The following is a 23,387-nucleotide window of genomic DNA, read 5'->3' as shown; positions in this document are numbered from 1 at the left end:
ACCGAGCTCAAAGTAGTAGGCTACGTTCTTTAGTTTACACCCTGCGCTGTCCGCTACAAAAACAACTCTCTTCTTCTGACGTTCTTTCATATTTGGCGCCGTGACCGCCGGAAGTGTTAGACGGACCCGGAAGAATTTGGCCCACTGTAAGGTCTGAACATAAGGTGAATAGTTTATACACACTGCACTGAATGAGAAGGATGGAATTCTGACTGTCGCAGATTATTTGACAGCTGAAGTTCCATAGTGTGCACGGTCTGACGTAGTCCTGATAGCCTGGCGCTGTCGACGGCAAACCTTTCAGAAATGCCACGGAATCCATGGAATATATTGAATTAAGACAAGACAGGCCACCAGCTGAGCTTCTGCCATCTCTTTAATGTAACCTCCAACTGTGGTCATCATTATTGTTGTCATGGTTTTGACTCACGCCTGTGATGAAACTGATAAGACGCCACGGCCCTCTTGACTGGACTGATCTGATCTGATGATGAGAAGCAGGACAGCACCGGCCGGAGTGAGCCTGATCGGAGGAGACAGTGATGACTGGGCGAGGAGGGTAGTGTCCTCTAGAGAGAGAGCGGTGTCAGCGGAGGACCAAAATGCGTGACTCATTAGCCAATGAACAGGCAGGAAGGAGGCTCGCGCTACTTTTGAATGCTAAAATAAAGCTGATAATGTACAATTTGAAAAAAAAAAAAAAAAACTTTCAAAGTACATCACAAACTGTCCATTTTGCTGCAACTCGACAGTGCTGCTTAATTCAGGACCTTACTTCCTGGAACTCTTGAGAGTAAAAAACTGGTCCATCGGAGTGAATGGAGATGTTGCGACTCTTCTATATACAAAGGCGAGGGGTCAGGGGATGGAGCTGGTGGACTGGACCGGGCCGGGCTACTGAGGTCAGTGTGTCGGAGGAAGATGATGGTGATGATGAGGATGCGGAGAGAGAAAGGGGGGTGGGGGGGGGGGGGGGGGGGGGTCCTTTTTATAGGGGCACGCATCGGCTCAGAACAATCGCGCCCTGCAGACAAACTACAACAATCGAGCTACAGAGTGCAGAAGAAGAGAGAGGAGAGAGAGAGAGCAAAATGCAGAGAGAGAGAGAGAGAGATAATGGTGTGTGTGTGTGTGTGTGTGTGTGTGTGAGAGAGGGGGGGGGGGGGGTAAAGACGAGCTTGACATCTTGGCTCACGGAGGAGGATGGGCGTTCAGGAGCATATAGCGAGCGGCCCATCTGTGCCCTTACGTAAAGTGTTTCCCTCTAGTGGGACTGTGAACGCAGCCCTCATCTGCGCCACTCACTCAGTCTGCTGAAAGGAGAAGCCGTGTGAACCGTAAAAAAGATGGGAGCATCCTGAAGGGCATGCGATGACACAGAGAGAGAGAGAGAGAGAGAGAGAGAGAGAGAGAGAGAGAGAGAGAGAGAGCAATCACATCTCTGCCTCGCTCGCTCACTATAAAGCCTCGCCCCCTCTCCTGCTCTCCTTTTGATTAATTTCTCCCTTCCCGCGCTATAGCCTTCACTATAGCCTGTAAACACCAAGTACACTCGCACTGAGATATATTGACAACTTATCGAGATTCACAGCACATATTAACATGCATCATTTAAGGACAAGAAGACATACTGTACATACATGATGTACAGTGCAAGACAGAGGATGGATGGTAGACTAACACACATCTCTCTACACCCAGTGTTCTGTTAGTCTTTTAGTCTCTTTGGTCAGACGTTTGTATTTTTCTGACCTGAAACACCCTGGACCCGAAAAGACACTGTGCACTCGTCCATGAAACACAGATAACAACAACAACGCACTGGGAAGTCTGAAGCCTGGAGCCTATTAGGACGTTCCTCTACTCTCCTGGGTGTTGCTGAATTTTGAGTCATCTCTATATTTGAATAATCCCTGTCGTGGCGGCCTGGATGCTTTATTTTGGCACATTTCCCGAGGCTTGCCAATTTGGCTGAACAGCCAAGGCGGAGGCGGAGGCTGTATGTATTATCAAGCAAAATGCATCCCAAAAACATCACTGACTCAAGTTTGTTTTCCACACATTTGGTTCTTGTTGCACATTCAAAAATGCTATTTTCTTCCAAGCATGATAATGTGTCAACAGAGCGTGACTAATTTCCCCCAAGAGCATGTTATTATTCATATCATGAAGGAAGAGCAGAGAAAGAAAGAATAAGCTGCGCCCTCAGAAACTGCTTTGATAATGTGACCGTGATGTGAACTTTGGGTCTTTTCACACTACACTTAGCCGGGGTTAAATCAGACTCTTAAGGGCTTTTCACACTACACTTAGCCGGGGTTAAGTCAGTCTATTAGCGCTTTTCATGCTACACTTAGCCGGGGTTAAGTCAGTCTATTAGCGCTTTTCATGCTACACTTAGCCGGGGTTAAGTCAGTCTATTAGCGCTTTTCATGCTACACTTAGCCGGGGTTAAATCAGTCTCTTAAGGGCTTTTCACTCTACACTTAGCCGGGGTTAAGTCAGTCTATTAGCGCTTTTCATGCTACACTTAGCCGGGGTTAAATCAGTCTCTTAAGGGCTTTTCATGCTACACTTAGCCGGGGTTAAATCAGTCTCTTAAGGGCTTTTCATGCTACACTTAGCCGGGGTTAAATCAGTCTCTTAAGGGCTTTTCATGCTACACTTAGCCGGGGTTAAGTCAGTCCCTTAAGGGCTTTTCATGCTACACTTAGCCGGGGTTAAATCAGTCTCTTAAGGGCTTTTTATGCTACACTTAGCCGGGGTTAAGTCAGTCTCTTAAGGGCTTTTCATGCTACATTTAGCCGGGGTTAAATCAGTCTCTTAAGGGCTTTTCAAGCTACACTTAGCCGGGGTTAAATCAGTCTCTTAAGGGCTTTTCATGCTACACTTAGCCAGGGTTAAGTCAGTCTCTTAAGGGCTTTTCATGCTACACTTAGCCGGGGTTAAGTCAGTCTCTTAAGGGCTTTTCATGCTACACTTAGCCGGGGTTAAATCAGTCTCTTAAGGGCTTTTCATGCTACACTTAGCCGGGGTTAAATCAGTCTCTTAAGGGCTTTTCATGCTACACTTAGCCGGGGTTAAGTCAGTCTCTTAAGGGCTTTTCATGCTACACTTAGCCGTGGTTAAATCAGTCTCTTAAGGTCTTTTCATGCTACACTTAGCCGGGGTTAAATCAGTCTCTTAAGGGATTTTCATGCTACACTTAGCCGGGGTTAAATCAGTCTCTTAAGGGCTTTTCATGCTACACTTAGCCGGGGTTAAGTCAGTCTCTTAAGGGCTTTTCATGCTACACTTAGCCGGGGTTAAATCAGTCTCTTAAGGGCTTTTCATGCTACACTTAGCCGGGGTTAAGTCAGTCTCTTAAGGGCTTTTCATGCTACACTTAGCCGGGGTTAAATCAGTATCTTAAGGGCTTTTCATGCTACACTTAGCCGGGGTTAAATCAGTCTCTTAAGGGCTTTTCATGCTACACTTAGCCAGGGTTAAATCAGTCTCTTAAGGGCTTTTCATGCTACACTTAGCCGGGGTTAAGTCAGTCTCTTAAGGGCTTTTCACGCTACACTTAGCCGGGGTTAAATCAGTCTCTTAAGGGCTTTTCACTCTACACTTAGCCGGGGTTAAGTCGGTCTCTTAGCCCGGGGCTAAGAGGGCTGTTAGCCCAGGGCTAAGAAAGCTTTCACACTTGCACAATCCTGGCCCACTCCAAAGTGGGCTAACCCCGACTTCAGCCCCGCCTAGCTGGCCCTCCTCTGGAGCAGAGTTATCCCCGACTTTCCATCTAAACACAGGGTTAAAAGTTGCAGTGTGAAACGGGGCCAAGGAAACAATGTGAATCGCATAGCCCTGGTTTTAGGTTAACCTGGGTTAACAATGCGTCTGTGAAAAGGGGCTAAGTTAGCCTTGGGCTATCTTAGCCCTACTCTTAGGCCAGGGTTAGGGTTAGATAGCCCCGGGCTAAGAGCATGTAGTGTGAAAAGCCCTTAATAATCACCAGTTAGGGGACTGTAACTTTGTTTCTTTTTTTAAGATAAACTGTTGAAACCAAAACAGCTTGATGACCAGTTGCTCATTCTTAATTGTTTATTTGTTCCAACAGAACGCAGCCTGTTTAAAAAATAAGAGATGAATAGTTAGAGGAGTAGGAGGCAGAGGCAGATAGGAAAGGGACAGAGGGAGGGGAGTTGATTCTGGCTGGTTGCCATGGTACCTGAGCTTGGCCATGTTGCAGAAGTATTAAATATCATGATGACACTGTGATGGGTCCTTCTGCTTTTGATCCAGATCTTCCAGACGTAGCCTGCTCCTCCTCCACATCCTGGCAGCACCGGCACCTGGCTGCAGAAAGATACCTGCCACCAGAGAAGGGAGATACACCACACATTCACAAACATTCACATTCACAAACATGCATTGCATACCAGTACATGCATACATACAGTACATGTATGCATACAGTACAGGGGGATTCTCTATTCTAGTCTGAGCAGATGCCCTCCTCTCTCAGCACAAGAAGAGGGTCATCTTACCACGGAGTAATTAAAAAAATTAGTTGCCATGCTATTTTGTGAATAAAGCTTGCTTGTCAAATTTTACCCACTGGTCTCTCATGATTGAAACATACATATACAATGAATGTATACATACATGCTAGGCTACAGCCTGGTCTATGTTACATTATAGCTTCCCATTAGTTAGGTAGATCTTTCTATGCTTGACAGGTTGATCCTCAAATAGACATATTGTAAATATGTATATTTTTCATTACCCGACTTGGTGGCAGATTTTTTTAACCTGATCCTGTTAAATGGCTTTGTTGTCACACCTGATGATCTCTGCCTTGCAGCAGATTTTGTCACCACTGATCAACTCCAGTCAGATATCTGTGGCAGGTGGAAATGTCACTTCCATGTCACAATGAATAATGTGACATTATCTTTGAGTTCTCCTTGCTTCCACTGCATAGAACATGACCTGGGTTCCTCCAACCAGACTACAGAGTGTCGTGTCATGTTGTCAACTATCACTGAGGACTTTGGAAGCGAGGACTTGGCATGCAGGTGTAAGATACATCCAGAAAGATTTGGTTGTGCAAAGTACACTATCAACACTATCCAGCTACCGCCACTATACTATATCACTCCGTTCTTAATCATAAGATAGATATTCATATATTTTTCCATATTCTGTGTCATCTTACTCGGAATTGATTTTAATATTTTGGACCCCGGCACATGGTATGTCCATTGATAAACTCAAGTCTGATATTTATGGGAGGTGGAAATGCCATTCCCTTAGGAACTGCATATATTAGAATTAGATTATAATTCCTTTATTATTTTTGCACAGCTGTACATTGAAATTATATGACATGACATAAAAAATATGAAAGTAGGCAGAGGGCCCTACTAAAAAAAACAAGGCACTCAGGTCTCCATTGAAATTAAAACGCCTTTATTTCAAGAATGGCTTTAACCCAGCGCGATCTGCCTTCATCAGGGGACCCCTGAAATACCGCTTTTGCATCGCTTTCACTGCTTGATTGTCTGTCTGTCTATCATAGCCTTGTGACGGCCTGTTCAGAGTGTCTCCCTCCCTGCCTTCCACCCAATGCATGCTGGGATCTATTGTATGCATTACCCTGAAAAAGAATTCACATGAAAAGAAAATGAATGACATAATCAAGGTATAGAGAGAGATGAGGGGTCTCCAGCAGGAATGTAGCATCCCTGGGGCAGTTGGGTGATGGGGGAGTGTGTGTGTGTGTGTGTGTGTGTGTGTGTGTGTGTGTGTGTGTGTGTGTGTGTGTGTGTGAAACTAGTAGGGTGCACTCTTCACTGACTGTGTTCCTCTTGAAAGAGATGACAGAGAGGCATGCAAATACAAATGTCCATATAACCTACTGTACCATCGGCTATCCACATAATATAATTGTTTTGCAAATGTATAATAAAATACATGTTCTTAATTTTTAGTAATTTTTTTTTTTTAATCTAAACTAAATTTTAATTGGCATTGGAACATGATATGGTTGGGTACTCAGATGCACCAAAACTCATCCAGTGGTGTCTCACTAAATCTCTCTCCCTCTCAAAGGGCTTCTTTGTTGAGGGTCCTCAGTTAAATAGATCTTGAATCCAGTCCTAGTTCTTGATAGATGAACCACACATGGGAAATAGTGCTCAGACTTCTCCTTTACGACTGTAGGTGTGTGGTAATTACAGTGTGCAGCCATTCTGTCTGGGGCGCTGCTGATGCCGGTGGGAACGTTTCCATGGAGCAGTCTTCCAAAGCATCGAGGCTAAGCTTGACAATGAACCCACAAATCATGTGTTTGGAGGTGAGGAGGTTTTCATTGCTTCCTGGAAGCTTGGTGTTTAACCTTTATATCTGCGAGGTGAGCCAGCTTAGTGCACCGCCTCTCATCTGCAGGCGTGTCTGTGTGCAGCACGAGCGTGTTCCAATCGAGAATTCTAGGTAAAAGGGGTCGGTTCAATCCCCAGGACTGGCACGATCAATCTTGGTGGGGAAAGCGAAAAGCAGCGCTTGCTCCTCCCTCATTACCACCGCTGGGGTGCCCTTGAGCAAGGCCCCTTAACCCCAACCGCTCCAGTGGAGCTGCTCATACCGCTTTCAGACAGACACGGTTCTGGTTCTGGTTCTGGCTCTGGCTCCGTTCTGGAGTCTCAGAACCTTGGTGCTTTCTGGTGAACCAGCCCGTGTTTACACCAGTTTAAGCGGAACCAAAGTGGGAGGACATTATTCGGTAGTCCTTCAGTTTTTTAAGTTTATTAATTATTTGGTCTGGCGTTCGAGTGAACCCAGCCTTGGCCATCTCTTCCGCAAGTTCGGCATACGACTTGCTCTTTCTTCTTGTAGCCTACTGCTTTCTAGCTTTTCTTGAGATTCGGTAGATGCCCAAATCGCCACTAAACATTTGGTTTCCTCAGGAGACCACTGCAAATTATTTTTCTCCATGTTGTCACTGCCTTCTTCTCCTTCCTGCTCGTTTTCACAGCCTAGAATGAGACACGCCCACTGATGATGTCACGGTTCCCAAGGAAAAAACAACTATTTTTTTGATTCCGCTGAGAACCAACTTTTCAGGTTCCAAACCAATTATTTTTTCGGTCTGAACGTGCCGGCCGGTTCAAATTTGGGTTCGGGAACCGGAACCGGCACGGAGCCCTGCCGGTGTGAAAGCCCTGTCAGTAGCCAGCAGATCAGACTGTGGTTGTACTGGTCAGACTTCCAGGTGTGAATGTGAACAGGGCGCTCCTGAAAAAGAGAGCATTGCTCTCAGTGAGACTCCCTCTGTATAAATAAAAACAACATTTGCCAGCCGCACATGTTGCCTACTTTGGAGTTTCTCATCACACTTTCCTCTCTCTGCTGACATGTCATCCATTCTTCTCTTGATGGTATCGTTGTCAGATGGGAGGAACTTTCCAAATCTCCTTTGCAGCCTCGGCGCCAGGCATCGCACCTATCATTTTCTGACACACAGGTAGGATGAATGTCTCTCGGCTGCTTTGTGGGGCTTCTGATGCTTTTGCAATATGCTCGGCTTATACGTGGCTCAACCTCCAGCGCTTTATCAGACACTTTCACACAGTCCATCATACGCTCTTACTGCCTCGGTTTTGATCCCTCACTCTTTTGAAGAAGGCCAAGTCTCTTCCCATATGGAAGAGATGTTTCGTTTCCAAGTGCCAATTCAATTGACTTGGCATCAGGTTAGCATAAGCCAACTTTTTTCCTAGCATTTTTCCTAGCTATGAGCAATAAATGCACGAGCTATATTGATGTCATTGAGCATGCATGCTAGTCGCCTGAGTGAAGTGGCTCAAAGTGCTATTTGGTCTGTGAGTATAAGATGCTTTCTTTTCCAGGTCAAGATCTACTAACGAACTGTCAGGTTCAAGAGGAGGTAAAGTGGGGCGTAAAAGTGCAACCAGCGGATAGATACATCTCTGTGTCTAAGTGGTTTTTTGATGCCTATCACTGGGAGACCAGAGTGTGTCTGATCACAACTGATACAGTATGCCTCCACGCTGAGATGGTACTATTCAACTGGAGAGGTTTGAACTGGAGAGGTTTTTTTTGTACCTCTTAACGAGAAGATCAATCAACCTGGCTTAAATCCCAGCAATCTAAGTAGAATAAAATACATCCCATGAACGGAAGGCTCGTTTATCTTCCCTGCACTTGTCTGCACAGCTGATTAATACCTTCTCATTGGATCCTCAACCTCCATTAGATACATTAAAGCTTTTTAATCACAAGGCTGTTGAGCAATTAAAGTGAAAAGTACACCGATTCTTAAAACAGTCTCATGGTGATTTAAATAAGTCAGCGAAGCTCTTGGCCTATTATTTATTTAATTCTTTCACTTGCAGTGATGATTGTTGTTGGATAATCAGATTGCATTAGCATTATGCTATTCAATATGTAGGCTATAGTACAGTATTTTGTAGAACTAAGCTACATGTTGCCATGTTCTTAATGTGGTGTGTTTATGAGATTCATTGTTCATTTTACCCTGGATATAGCCTTAGTGGCTGTTCCCTTCCCACTATACACCGAAGCATGCTCAACCTACGTTCAACCTACGCTGAACCCACAAGTTTCATTTAGGCGTCCTTGTTAACAGGTGATGCCGTTCACACCAGCTGCGCGCGTCACGCTGAAGCAACGCCGAAGCCACGCTCACGCCTTGCTGCTCAAGCGATCGTTCAGGATTAAGTTCTATTTTCCAAGCGTGACGCCGCGTGCAGCTGCCAGGCATGATGTCAATGGGAGTTGTGGTGGGCGGGTTCAAGGCGCACCGGGTAGGCGCTGCTGAGAAGGCTTCTTGTGTGAACGGCTAAGCGTCGGCTCAGCTAAAGCCTGCCTCAAGCTTCAGTTCTGCTTACGTTAGGCGTCCTGTGTGAACAAAGGCGTATACAGTACATACAGTAGATGCATTCAGCTTATGTACACCTTAAACCTACCTCAAAATGGGACGTGCGGTTACAGCATGATGTGAAACATAAGAAAGACAGGAGGCTTTAGTGTAAGGCTCTATACTTCCGTTCAGCTTTGCCAAAATGAATAATCTCTATGTGGTGCAACCAAATCAGCAAATGCACACGCTGTGAGGGATTGGGCATGGTTTCAGTTAGAGCTATGAGCATGCAGCCAGGGTGCCATCAAATCCAAATCCCCACTCTGAAGGATGTTTCAACAAATCAGTGACATCCGTCATCTCCATTAAGACCGTACAGCAGTGAGTCAACGCTCTCATCAGCCATTTGAACACATGCTTGTGTTGATAAGAGACTGTGTGGCTCTGACAGTCCAGGTTTACGGGGCCGTATCCACAAAGCTTCCTGCTAGTACTAAGAGTTGGTCCTAGTGGTTCTGAGAAAACTCAAGAGTGATGAAGTTTTCTAAGAATTTGCCCTTAAAAGTAAGACTACATCCTACTAAAGATATAGGCCCAATCCCATTTCTTATTTTTACCCCTACCCCTTGTTTTCGCGTGCCCCTTGCTTTGATTGATTGATCAATTGATTGATTGAAATTATTCGACAAATCAAAAATGCAATACACCAACAAGCATACCGTATAAAATAATTAATCAGGATATCACAATAAAGTCGTTAAACGTATTTCCATTGTGGTCGTGCAACAACAAACATCAATATAGAACAATCAAGAATAACAAGAAAAAGAGATACAAAGTAACCAATGCGGCTGCCCCTTGCCTTTCAAAACGGAGCCACAAGGGGGAGGGGTTGACATCAATAGGCCCTTTTCACAATCACACCAACAATGACAGCTCCTTCACAGCCTCATATTATGACACAAGCTGTTTAATTCCCACTGGATGTGCGCACCATCATGCACTGACTAAACAGCAGCTGAGTTTCTCTGTATTGTCACTGATGGGACACATGTCCGCATCATCTCCAAATACTCATGTTCAAAAATCCTATTCATGCTTGCCAATATAGTCTATAAATTATAATAAATTATACTAATATACTACCGAGTCTTGAGCCATCTTAACATCAAATTTAGTGTGTCAGCAACCTGTGAGGATGCTACAAGTAAGTAGCCCTATTAAAAAGTACTGTTTGTATGGTTTTCAAAGATTTGGTCCAATGAGCTATATTTTATTTTTTATTTTGATAGTATAAGCAAACCACAAGTTAAACAAAAAAATCCATAAAAGTTCTCAGAATGTTTGTGAATAATACGGCCCCAGATCATGTGCAAAAGCTGAACTCTTTAAGCCGGCAGATTGGGAAGTCATCCTGAAAGTGTGTATTGGGGCCTCGAAATAATTGTCTCCAGTACAGAGAAATTGCCGGGTGCGAACAACTTTAAGCAGATGCCACAGTAACAAACTCAACAGCAGCGTGGGATTGCAAACATCTCTAGAGAACCAGAAGTCCAAGCAAAGAACCCGAAAAGAGTATATTGCTCATAATGAGTCAGCAAACTGATGCTTTTCGCTGAGGCTGCCAGATGCCCGCAAACGCGCCAAACACCACGATCCACACCATTAATTGGCCTTAATAGAATAGCAGGTTCTTACGGGGGATCGAATTTGAATATATAACGATGCGCAAACAAAAAGTGACGCAGTTTGCCCCAATCTTGCTTGAGGGCTCTAATGATTTCATGGTAATAAGCAAGTGGGAAATGATTTACTGCCTGAAAGAATTTGAAATGGGCGCTCGTTAAGTGCCTGGAATTTAAACCCAGGCTCCAGGGCCAATCAATGGCTGTGGAGTTGTTAGTGTACAGTAGATGAGGGGGGCTTTGGCTGTAGAGAAACTACTGTAATGAGAAGCAGCTCCACTGCAGCCGTCAGAGACATCGTTCTCATGTGGCCTCACATGAGTGTATCTACACGTATCTCACATGGACTGCATCCAAAGTTTACAGCATTAACAGTGAAAGCCCGTGCTGAGTGAGTTAGATGTGGTCCTGCTGATTACGCCGATTATAATTTTGTTGGTTACCGCCACTGTGTGCATGAGTGTGTGCACCTGTCTGTGTGTGTGTGTGTGTGTGTGTGTGTGTGTGTGTGTGTGTGTGTGCGCGTGCGTGTGTTTCCTGCTGTGAGGCAGGCTAATGCATACTAATAGCGATAATATCTTCTATTTACCTCAATGTAAGTGTAAATCTTTTTCACTAGATGTAGGCTTACCCATCAAAAGTTTGATTATACGTCTGATTTTGATACCATGATACCGGGTGACCCCAAATAGTCCACGATTTGTTCAAAAGGAGCCTGATTTCGACTGTAAATCTCACAGTCGAATAGTCGCAAAATGTGGTTATGAAAAAAGGATCATTCCATTCCAGCTATATGGGGGTGCTGAATGTCTGATTTTACATAGAGTTGCTTGGTTTCTTCCAATAGATTGTGATATATAGCCTATCTTGGTATAAATATCAGCGTATTAATACCGTAAAACCAAGTCCCAAATAATTAAACAAACAAATCAAACAAGCTCATGCCAATGGATTTTCTGATTGCCAGATAGTCTTATTAAAAAGAGGAAGAAAAATAGGATAGTCGAATATTAGTATTGAACAGCCAAATCTGATTCGACTGACATAATTCGGAGTTGATACCAACAGGCTTGCCTTACAGTACATTTGTAACTTTGTTTTGAAAAATGCTTTAAATAAAGATTATCATTACATATATAATCACAAGTTACTATATCTTGGCGAGTGGGAGGGTCATCACAAAAGCTAAAATCTCATCAGATGGGGGACGCTGGGACAAAACCTTATCAAATGGGGGGTCCATGGTCTAATTTGTGTCAGTTTAGGGGTCCTTGACGTGAAAAAGTTGTCCGAGATTTAAGCGTTTCCTAAATATATAGGAATCGGCTGTTTGCCTTTTCAACCATAGATCAAGTCTATTGCATCCGAGTCTATAGCATGAGCATAAGTATCTGTATCTGTGTATTAAACTCTAATGGGACTCGCATGTGAGGACAGTCACAGCTAGCTAGTCCTGCGCGGGCCGACATGATCACCGTTTGGCCGCTGCCATTCGTGTGTATGTGGTGCAACACAACACATGCACAACCAAAAAGTTGCCTACCGCATAATGTTCAATTATTAATTTGTGAGTCGATCAATAATTGATTTGACTTTGCCGATTTAACATCTTGAGAGAATGTGCTGGCATTGTGGGAATTTTCAGAGACGCTGAAAGAGATCCCATCAGGGGGCCAGATAATGGAATAGAATCTACTCCACTCAATGTCTTTGATCCATTATGGATGAGAGGTGAACTGCATACGCGATAGTGAGGAAGGCCACAGAGCAACTCGGAATCCCCGCTCCCCATTGGGCATATTTACTACCTGAGGTGAAGTGTGTCCTATAGCGCTGCTGCTGCCTGCACACAACAACAAGACGTTTGAGGATTAAAGGCAAAGAACACGAGTCAAATTCAGCTGAAAATTCAATCTATTGGTAAATCGATTCTCCACACAAAACACAGGCCGATAGTCGAGTTCGTCTGTTTGCCAAGATACGAGCTGGCTGAATAAAATATGAGCTTAGTGTTTGTTTAAAAATCATATCGTGCAATATGGAACCAAATACTCGATAGAAAAATCGAATGTATTCCCGAGATGCCCAAATACTGCATCGGCTCTCTGTAGGGCTAGTTAGAGAATAATGGTCGAAATGCCTCAAACAATCATCATTGCAACTTCAAAACTTTCAATATATTGTGAAAGTTTGCCTTGTCAAGAAAGCTTATTTTACCCAGTCACTGACTGTGTGGGATATGACGTCTCCATCCAGCACTGTGTGAGATACCAACCAGCCACTGCAAAGCATGATGTTGTAACAATATAGGAGGCTTCTCTTCATTATAACTTCTATATGTTCTTGAATAAAAAATAAAGAGATTTTTTTTTTTTACTCATCTGAAGGGATGCACGATATATCGGCAATCATATCGGTATCGGCCGATGTTAGTCATTTTTTAACATATCGGTATCGGTCAGATGTTGCAATGTTAATATCGGTTATTGGTATCAGCCAAATTCTTCACATTGAGATGAAATAATGCAGTAAATCTATGATTTATGGGCTTTTACAAATGTTTTTGAAATAAAGAAATGTATAACTTTTTCAAATTCAGTGTTTACATGTGTTTTTCAGTATGTACAAAATTGTATTATCATAGAAATGTGTTTTTATACAGATCATATCGGCATCGGTAAATATCGGTTATCGGCCATAACAGCAATCTTAATATTCGTTATCGGCCAAAATTTTCATATCGGTGCATCCCTAGTCTGAATGCAGTCATATCCCGCATCCTCAGCCTTTTGGAAATCTATTGAAATCGCTTGGGTGATTAATGTGATTTAGCTGCTGCTACAATAATGTTTATCTTTGTTTTCCACCTTTGAGCGCATCAGTGGCGGTGAATAGATTGTGTCGTATAGAGATGATCTCATCAGATATGGCTAGGATCTGTCTATGAACAGCATTACTCATTGAACACAGTACATGCATCACAAATGAATGCTGTTATGATCTTTCATTTAGCAGGAGACCATTGAGCAAACATGCCACTCTACAGCAGAATATTGTTTTTGGTGTCAACAGAAACTGAATTGAACTAAAATCTGGCATTGAGACCTAACTGGAGCCTAATGTCCATTCATTGGATTGAATTTCAACTCACTATTTAATCCATTTAATTACATTTGGGTATAAACACTCCAATAAAGTTACCATTATCATTGTCAGCTCTGGGTTTTCAATGACATCACAGATTGAGCTGTGTTTATCTTGTTTCTAACTTTTTGTAGAGTTGTTCATGTTGAACTTTATATACTAGTAATATTAATTTAGTATGGATTTTGCCCAGAGGGCTAGAATAAGGATTCCTGTAGTGTGTAGATGATATGCCACTGAAGGTTGACTACTGCTATATGAGGGATCAGCCGAGCAGCATTATGCTAACGGCAATGGGACCTTATGGAGCATCGAGCATGATGAGCTTGAGTGTCTGACTCTAGCCGGTTGACCCTGTTGACATTTTAAAAACTGCGACAGTTCACACAACTTTAACACAACATGCATTATTATACATCAAACTCTTGAGCTAATTTTGCTCTCACTCAGAATGTCAAAATATAAGCGATTTGATGTATAGTTTTTGAGATATTCACGTTTGTTTGGCACAACTCACACTAGTTAACTGCCGCGGGGTTCCGCATTTCTGGGTGGTTGTGACATCACGCTGATTTGTCCTATACAGTATATGACAGCGGTAACAAAAACAACAAACCAATTCTGCACAGATAGCTGAAGTCCCAGTTATGAGGGATTACTTGTTTCACGCTCACAAGAAATTATTTGAAAACCTTGAGTAGCCTATATGAGAGCTGACATTTATATGACCAAACTAAAGTCTTTTTATATATATATATATTATAAGCATAATCCATGAGACAAATGTCAAACACAAGGCCCATGGGTCCAATCTGTCCCAGCGTGTACTGTCTGGGATTTTGCTCTACCCAATATCTCTCTGCACCTCAAAAGACAAAATGTCAATACAAAATTAATTTCTCGGTCTGTTACCCACCAACCAACAAAACAGTACAACACCGGCCGGCATCACCCACACCTGTGAGCGAACACACAAGCCATTCCACCCCAGTACAGCACTGGCTTTCAAACAACAGAAGAACACTTTTTTTTTTTTTTTTTTTTTACTTTACAAACTAGTGGAAAAACTATGAATTAACTTCAACTTCAACACTAAACTTAGTGAGGTTACAGGTGATTAAAAAAAACATTCCATGAGAATGAAAGCCGTCCAAATGTGAGTATTTCTAGATAATGAGAGGATGGACTGAGTCATTCTGATGAGACTTGACTATGCCCCATGAGGCTGAACCATTGGCTGAACAAGCTCAAAACAAAAGGAAAAAGCCCTTTTGTCCTTTTGCGCTTACCGTAGTTCAATACCAGTCTCTCCGTTGCTTGGTTACACTACAAACAGCTCCCAACCTGGTTGTTGTTGCTGCGGTAGGCTATCTTGAGGCGAATTTGACGTTTCTAACATTTGGGATAGGTAACATTTGTGGTTCGATAAAGTAACTTTCGCATGATGTGTGTTCTCTTGCTACTGACTTAAACGAGCTGACGTACGTACAATGTTTCCCGAAACGGTTTCACACTTGAACAATTGCCGTGTAAAGTTAGAAAGGCAGCGGCCGGCGGCAGCTAGCTTAATTTAACGCACGCGCACGCCAGCTAGCTAACAAATGTCACCTGGCATGATGGACCTTGATATTCGCCAGTGTCTAACCAAGGCAAAGGAGCAAAAAGGTTTGTCATGATGCTTTAACGTGATATTTCGGGGGCAATTAAGCTAGTTTGAAGCTTCCTCACGAGAATTGGACTTACTTTTTGTATGTAGACACCGCGGCTCTGTGGACAGCCTACAACCTGATAAGAGAGGAGACAGCAGCTGGAAGAACAAGCAGACCACGCTTTGCCAAAGAGCTCTACGTGCTGTGTGCGGAGGAAGCGCTACAGGTGAGAAAGACGACAGGTGTCATGCCGAATTGGGCATCCCCGCCGAGAATTGCATCCCTAGCATCGCGGGAGCACATCAATCCTCGCGGGAGCACATCAATGATTATATATGGCAACATAGCTGTTTAAAAATGATATAATCTTCTGTTTATGTGAAGTGGAGTCGAGTTTCCAGTGTCTATGCCAGGCTATATTAATGATGTTTATACAGGGCCGCTGCTGGCCATTTGGGTGCCCTAAGCTAAGCGTAATTGTTTTGTGGTGCCCCCCCCCCCCCGCAAAACTTTCAATAACTGTCAAACGAAAGACTGCAAAATCATTAATTATGAACGATACTAGTGTATCTCACATTACATTACATGTGGCAAACAAACAATTGTTAGAATTGCTGTACATGTCAGCAAACAAGCGATTGTTAAACTGTACATGCAAGCAGGGGCGGACTGGGATCATAATTCAGGCTGGGCATTAGATACCAAGCAGGCCAGGCCGATACAGGCCGACGTGCGTGCAGGCGTCCGAAGGGCAGCAAAAATTTGGGCCGTTTGAAGCCCAATTTGGGCCGTTTGAAGCCCAATTTGGGCTGTTTGAAGCCAGATTTGGGCTGTTTGAAGCCCGATTTGGGTCGTTTGAAGCCCGATTTGGGCCAGTTGAAGCCAGATTTTTTTTTTTTTTTTTTTTTTTTTTTTTTGTTTATTTAGCACATATTCAAACATACAAAAATACTGATAGTTATCAACACGACAATAAATGTGCAAAGTAGAGGCAGGAGACCCGCAAGGGCCTATACGAGGCCTCTACTTGTATAACATCGTAAGTAGAAATAAAATCAGTAAGTATGAAATAAAATTAAAATTTAACGAACAAAAAAAAAGAAAAGAAAGTAAAGAAGAAGAGATAAAAACATGTATGCAGATAAGAGATGTTATTGATTTAACAGGGTTTTTTTCATTCTTGATTTAAGAATAGGCAATGATTGACAGGTTCTGATTGAAGGGGGGGTGGAATTCCATAAGGATGGACCTCTATACCTAATGTTAAATTGACCTAAATTTGTGCGGGAAAATGGAAGGTGAATGTTATGTGATTGTCTGGTTGGATATGAGTGAACATTAGAGTTCAGTACAAAGAAATTATAAAAGACAGTAGGTAAAAATAATTCTTGGTGCATACATTTATACATAAAAACAGTAGTCTGATATACGTTTATATCGAAGATTGACAATATGTTTAGTTGCCTGAACAGAGATGGCTCAAAACGATTTGATGACGTAGCCAGTCTAAGAAATTTCTTTTGAATTAGCAGGATTTTCTGAAGAGAATAAGGATATGTACTGGCCCAAACAATATTGCAATATGATAAATAAGGATATATCAGACTATAATATAGTGACAGAAGACAGGAGCGATTTACCAGTGATGAAATCCTTCTGATAATGCCATAAGACTTCATAATTTTGTTACACACATAATCAATATGGTTTTTCCATGATACATTCTCATCAACTAAAACACCAAGAAATTTTGAAGAAGACACCTGTTTTATTTCAGTATTATTAATGAGAAGTTTTGAATTCTGCTTGGAATAACTTTTGTTTTTATTTCTGAAAATTATGAAATTTGACTTCTTGGCATTCAAGGAAAGCTTGAACCAAAAAAAAAAAAACTGGAACCAACTTGAGGTGTATGTTAAAATTGTATTGGCCTCTCTGATCAAGGAATCAAAGTCCGAATGTGCGACAGCAATGTTGGTATCATCTGCAAATAAGATGGACAAAGCAGATTCGGACTTTAATGCAAAATCATTTATAAAGATTAGAAATAACAGATTTGGGCCGGTTGAAGCCCAATTTGGGCCGTTTGAAGCCCAATTTGGGCAGAGTCCAATTTTACAATGAGATGCACCCACTTTAACCCTGAATAAAGTAATAAAACCACTAGTAAACCAGTATGCGGCGCCTGGCCTGCTGTTCAGTGAGTGGCCTGACTGAGGGCACCAAATATATATATATATATATATATATATATATATATATATATTTTTTTTTTTTGGTGCCCTCAGTCACATGATGCCCTACGCAGTCTGCGTACTCTGCGTATAGGGTGCGGTGGCCCTGTGTTTATAGCAAAGTTGACCCTTAGCCTATAGCCTACAGTAGGTCAATGGAGATGAGATAATGAAAATCCTACAAATCCAATAAATAGCTATTCTAAATATAAAGTCTTGATCACATAACCACTATTAGGCCTACATTGCATAAACAGTAGGGCTGTGCCGATTCACCTATCTCCCGATTCGATACTATCACGATACTTGGGTGCCGATTCGATATATATTGCGATTCTTAAGTATTGCGATTCTACGATTATTGCGATTCGATATTACGATTTATTGCGATTTTTGTTTCTTTTTTTCTTTTCTTTTTTCAGTTTGTTTGCTTTTTACACTAGATTAGAACATGGGAAAAGTTGAATCATACACTAGAGACTGTATATTATATATCATGAGTAGGGCTGGGCGATATAGTTAAAAACAGGGGCGGACTGGGATCATAATTCAGGCCGGGCATTAGATACCAAGCAGGCCAGGCCGATATGGGCCGACGTTTGAAGCCCAAAGATGCACCCACTTTAACCCTGAAGTGTAATTATTACTTCAGACTAACTAATAAAGTAATAAAACCACTAGTAAACCAGTAGGCGGCGCCTGGCCGGCTGTTCAGTGAGTGGCCTGACTGCGGGCACAATTTTTTTTTTTTTTTTTTTTTTTTTTTTTTTGCTTTTGCGATGATCGATTCTGGAATAAAAGATCGATTAAAAAAATCGTGACATTAAAAATCGCGATACTTAGGTGAATCGATTTTTTCTCCCACCCCTAATAAACAGCCACACCAGGATGTGATTTTAGTTTTTTTTTCCCAACAGGTAATTGGACAATTTTCCAGCAATTTGAGATGGATACTGAAAAACTAGATAAGTGGTTCTCAAATTGGGGTCTGGGGACCACCAGGGGTCCTTGAGAGGGTTCCCCATAGACCATTCATTAATTGTTAAACTTCAGCATTAGCCTTGATTGACAAACAGGCATATATACCCCGGCCCAGAGGCACACCCACCCACACTGGGGATCTGATGCTTTTGGTAAATGGTAAATGGCCTGCATTTATATAGCGCTTTTATCCAAAGCGCTTTACAATCAGTAGGTAGTCTACATTCACCCATTCATACACCGATGGCGGCAGGCTGCCACGCAGGGTGCCTACACACCATACACACCATCGGGAGCAAGGAGGGTTAAGTGTCTTGCCCAAGGACACAACGACAGCAGCTGGGAGGGAGCGGGGATCGAACCGCCAACCCTTGCGTCATTGGCCGACCCGCTCTACCTCCTGAGCTAAAGCCGCTGCTTTTCATCCTCTCAATGAAAGGCTGGCATGAAAGTAGACACGCACTGACTGAACGTGCCTGCAACCTTTCTCTCTTAGTGCAGCGAAGAAAATGTTCATTTTGTGATGAATGGTTCCTGGAGCTGGCGGCATGTAAGACATGATGCTCTGAGCTGCCTCCGAGAATGAGAGATTAGCACCATCCTATTGCGGAGAGCGTAGAGCCCGAGCCTATAAGTGAATGCCTGTGTAACAGTAAAGGCATGAAATATACAATCTTATTGAATGGAGGCATCTGAATTAGTGCTGCAGGGATTGAAAGGAGTCCCGCATGGCTACACAGTATGCAGCCATCATAGCTGGTTTGAGTGTGGATCTGGGCTCAGCTGTGCCATATCATTAGCATGTAGAGAGGTTATCGTACTGAATACTGCAGAACCTTGCCTAGGGGTTGTTCCACTTAAAGCCAAAGCCTTGTGTTGTTTGACTGATAAGGCTAAGGCGATATCCACAGTGATTTGATATCAATAAAGCATCGAAATAAAACCTCAGTGGGCAAGCCCACCCCCTTCCCCCCTCTGAGGATGCGGGAGTGAATTGAAAAGCTGTAGTTCCTCGAATGGCCACTAGGCGCCGGGGGGGGGGGGGGGGGCAGTAGGAATTCCCCCCCAAGGCCCCATGTTAAAATGCCTTTGTAACATGATTAAACATCTTTCCAGTCAGGGGCGAAACACGGTTTTGGTCTATATAGCTAATTTCACCTTTTCATAACAACTGTAGGGGGGGGGGGGGGGTCAATTGTTTGGAGTAAAATAGATGATAGAAAAGGGGGTGATTGACAGATCGCCTGTCCAGTGTGATCACGCAGCTTGCCGATCATGGACCAATAGCAGGCGTAGCTGTGACTCTGGGAAACTCCCATCTCACGTCAGATGCGGAAGGACTCAACCCATCCTACCCTCCCACTCTGCTGACAAAAAATCAAGATGGTGACACCCACCGTTTGAATTCTGCCAGGAAAACGAAATGTAATGGGATAGATATGTCCATATTATGTATGTCTATGGTCTGATCAGCCTATTATAAAGAAAACAATTAAAAACATTTTTTAGAACATGCAAATATTCCAAGATCAAAGTTTAATTGATGGGAATTGTGTCCAAACAGGGAAGTAAACGCATCAGAAGCACCATCTCCAAACATTTTGAATAATGCATCAAACAGGAAAAACCGTGGTGACACGTGAGGCTACAATACAATATGTTTGAGAGTACGGTTTAAATATTTATTTTGTTCATGGCATTTGTGTGTTTTCTGTTTTGCTGCTCCGTTTCAGCTGGCTTGTTTGGAGATCAGCAACGCGTGTCTAAAGATGTACTTTGAAGGGAAACCGCCAGTTAATCAATTCTTGTGTCGAGCCTACCTCTGTCTGGGCCAGCTGAAGTCTCCGGCAGCCACAGGGAGTGTGGTGAGGACAGCAAATTGGACACATCTCTCCTCAAGGATGGGTGTGTGTGTGTATGCGTGCAGGTGTGTGTGTGTGTGTGTGTGTGTGTGTGTGCGCGTGTGTCAATGCTGTACACACACAGACAATTACTGTAGACACCCCCTTATTTGTACTTCAAATGGAGCGATTGCACACACGCACCACTAGTTTCACTCTTGGTAGCAAAATGTGATTGTGTCTGCAAGGCACAAAGCCCTTTGTTGTTCCACCATTTAGTGAAGTGATTTTCTTGGTTATTTATTAAATAGAGAGGCAAAGTGAACGTCAGTCACTTCCTGCTTCAGCACTGTACCAGAGATTTTCTTCCGCCATTTATTTTCCCATAGACATTTCGTAAAATGCTTATAAAAAATAGTTTTACTTGGTCAAACCAAACGGTTCAGCCATATTTAGAATCGGGAGAGACCATAGAACATTTAAAACTAACAACAACAACATAGAAAACATATTTTCTTTAAACCTGCATTTTTTTTTAACATTTTGGTACGAGTGAAATGTTATGCGATCTCTCCTGTTTCTAAATATATCTGAACCGTTTGGTTTGACAAAGTAAAACTATTTTTATAAGCATTTTACGAAATGTCTATGGGGAAATAAATGGCGGATGAAAATCTCTGGTACAGTGCTGAAGCAGGAAGTGACGTTCCACTTTGGCTCTCTACAGTGGTGGTCTAGATTGCACAATATGTTCTTGTTATGACGTGACCCATGTTCTGCCTCCTCTTTTTGCATTATTTCAATTTCAGGAAGACTTTGAAAAGGCTGTGATGTGTTTCCTGAAAACAATTGACATGTCTAAGGACAAACCAAGGTATGCCACCTGTCAGGAAGTTTGCTTGGCTTTTTTTTTTAAGTGGCAGGTAAGTTGAATAATTTATGATGTGTATATCATCTCTCATATTGTCTGGCAGAAAGCACTGTTGTTCTATAGCGTGCCTGTACAAAGGCAATCCAAAAGGGTAATATTCTGAATGCCAGGAGCCAGGAGGAGGGGATGTCTTTTTCAGAGCTATGGTAGGTTATCGGGGTTCAATCTGGTGCATACAGAGAGATATTCTGGGATTTGAGAGGTATGATCTGCTCAGAACATGAAATATGACTTCAGCTGCCTTCACATCATAAGTGATCTTCTCTTCTCTCACCACGAGGAAGAGCGGCGAAAGGTCAGTGGTAAGTAGGTCAAACTTAAAGGAACACTCTGCTTATTTTCAACCAGCTTTGTATCATTAGAACATCAGTAGTATATCAGAAAACTGTAAACTGTTTTGAAGTCTGTCATTTAATTTGACAGTTATTGAGTGTTAAAGTGTGGACCAGTGACATCACTGGTCCACACTAACTCAAATTAATAACTCATGAACTCAAATCAACTCTCAATAACTGTCAAACTAGATGAATGATGAATAGTTTGACAGTTATTGAGAGTTGATTTGAGTTAATGAGTTATTAATTTGAGTTAGTGTGGACCAGTGATGACACTGGTCCACACTTTAACACTCAATAACTGTCAAATTAAATGACAGACTTCAAAACCGTTTACAGTTTTCTGATATACTACTGATGTTCTAATGATACAAAGCTGGTTGAAAATGGGCGGAGTGTACCTTTAAGTTCTCACATCAGGGCGAGTTGAAAGAAGCACACCCGGGGACTTGCAGGGCGAGTTGGGCGAGTTGAGCGCTCGGAGTAGTCGATCAGCATGGTAAACAGTAAACACCACTGATATTTATCAGATTTCGAGAATATGGATGATGCATTTGAATTCGTATTTATTTGAGTTGGAATCACGTCATATGGATTACAAACTTTGGAGCGGGGGAACGCAAGTTGCTATCTCTAATGTGACAGACAGCAAACAGAGCCAGGGGTGAACATGCTGCACCAAGGTAAATAGAGTGTTCATTTTCTCATTGTCTCTATGATATAATAAGGGTATGAGCCGCTGCGTGTCAGAAAATAAGCTATTTACAGGACGTAAATACACGCATTACACATGGGCGCTGCTTGGTGTATATAACTTTGTGATGCATCGATATAAACAAAAAAGTTTCAGGGTGAGTTAAAAATCATAATTAAAGCTTAAAATAAGGTCCAGCTTGTAAAAAAACTGAATTCTCATTTAAAATATGGACCTGCATCGGTTATCTCTTTACTGTTCTTTCTTATGACTCCATAAGTGTCCGAAAAATAAGTTTGTTTTGCCCCCACAATGATTGGGTCCGTGTGTGATTTTCACCGCTGCAAACCGAAACTGGCCTGGAGAGGCCTGGAGTGGGACTTGATATAAAACGGGCTGCACCACGCCGCTCCAGGGTTAATAACGAGCACACCCATTCGAATCCTCCCGGGAGAACAAAACGACAGAGAGAAGAAAAAAACGAGCAACAGAGAGATAGAGGGAGCGACAGAGAAAGCACAAGAACGCATACGGAGCAATTAGGGCCAGAGCGAATCAATGCGCTACACACAGTTCTACAATTAAATAGCGAAAATAAATAATAATTTGTGGCGGTCAGTGCTGATGTTGTGGCGGCCTGCCATAAAGTTTTCTATGTGTGGGAAACACTGTATAGACGACACCATTTCTTTCAATCTAGGTCCTGCAGTGCTAATCCTACAGTGCAGTGTACAGTAGGATGTTTGGTGAGTGATACAGGCAAACAATCAGTAGGATGTTCGGTGATCCAGGCAACCAATCAGCGCTGAATCCATTGCTAAATGAACTCATAACCTGTCAGTAAATGGGCTGGGGTGAAGCATGCCAATTAACAGCAAAGGGAATACACGCCCAGCCCAGACTAATGCATAACACACACTCTCTGGTGAATAAATTAGCTACACTCAAACAGACCGTTAACTCCCATCTTCTCGAGAACAGTGCCTGGAATTCATATATTAAATTT

General features: G+C 42.6%; 1 protein-coding gene across 1 annotated transcript in view; it reads left to right on the top strand.

Annotated features, from left to right (window-relative positions):
- Window positions 1-15,332: 15,332 nt before the first annotated feature.
- The window catches only part of cfap46 (cilia and flagella associated protein 46), a gene marked incomplete at both ends in the record, with an annotated part of 104,263 nt that continues 96,208 nt past the window's right edge, over window positions 15,333-23,387 (top strand). The window contains 4 exons of the mRNA XM_083658604.1: window positions 15,333-15,381; window positions 15,473-15,591; window positions 20,314-20,445; window positions 21,231-21,295. Coding sequence (XP_083514730.1) covers window positions 15,333-15,381; window positions 15,473-15,591; window positions 20,314-20,445; window positions 21,231-21,295 — 365 coding nt within the window. The remainder of the gene's footprint in view (window positions 15,382-15,472; window positions 15,592-20,313; window positions 20,446-21,230; window positions 21,296-23,387) is intronic.

The sequence above is a fragment of the Poromitra crassiceps genome (assembly GCF_964638095.1).
Source record: "Poromitra crassiceps genome assembly, chromosome: 22".
Classification (NCBI taxonomy): Eukaryota; Metazoa; Chordata; class Actinopteri; order Beryciformes; family Melamphaidae; genus Poromitra; species Poromitra crassiceps.
The sequence above is the reverse complement of the archived record's forward strand: the minus strand, read 5'-3'. Positions and strand labels throughout refer to the sequence as shown.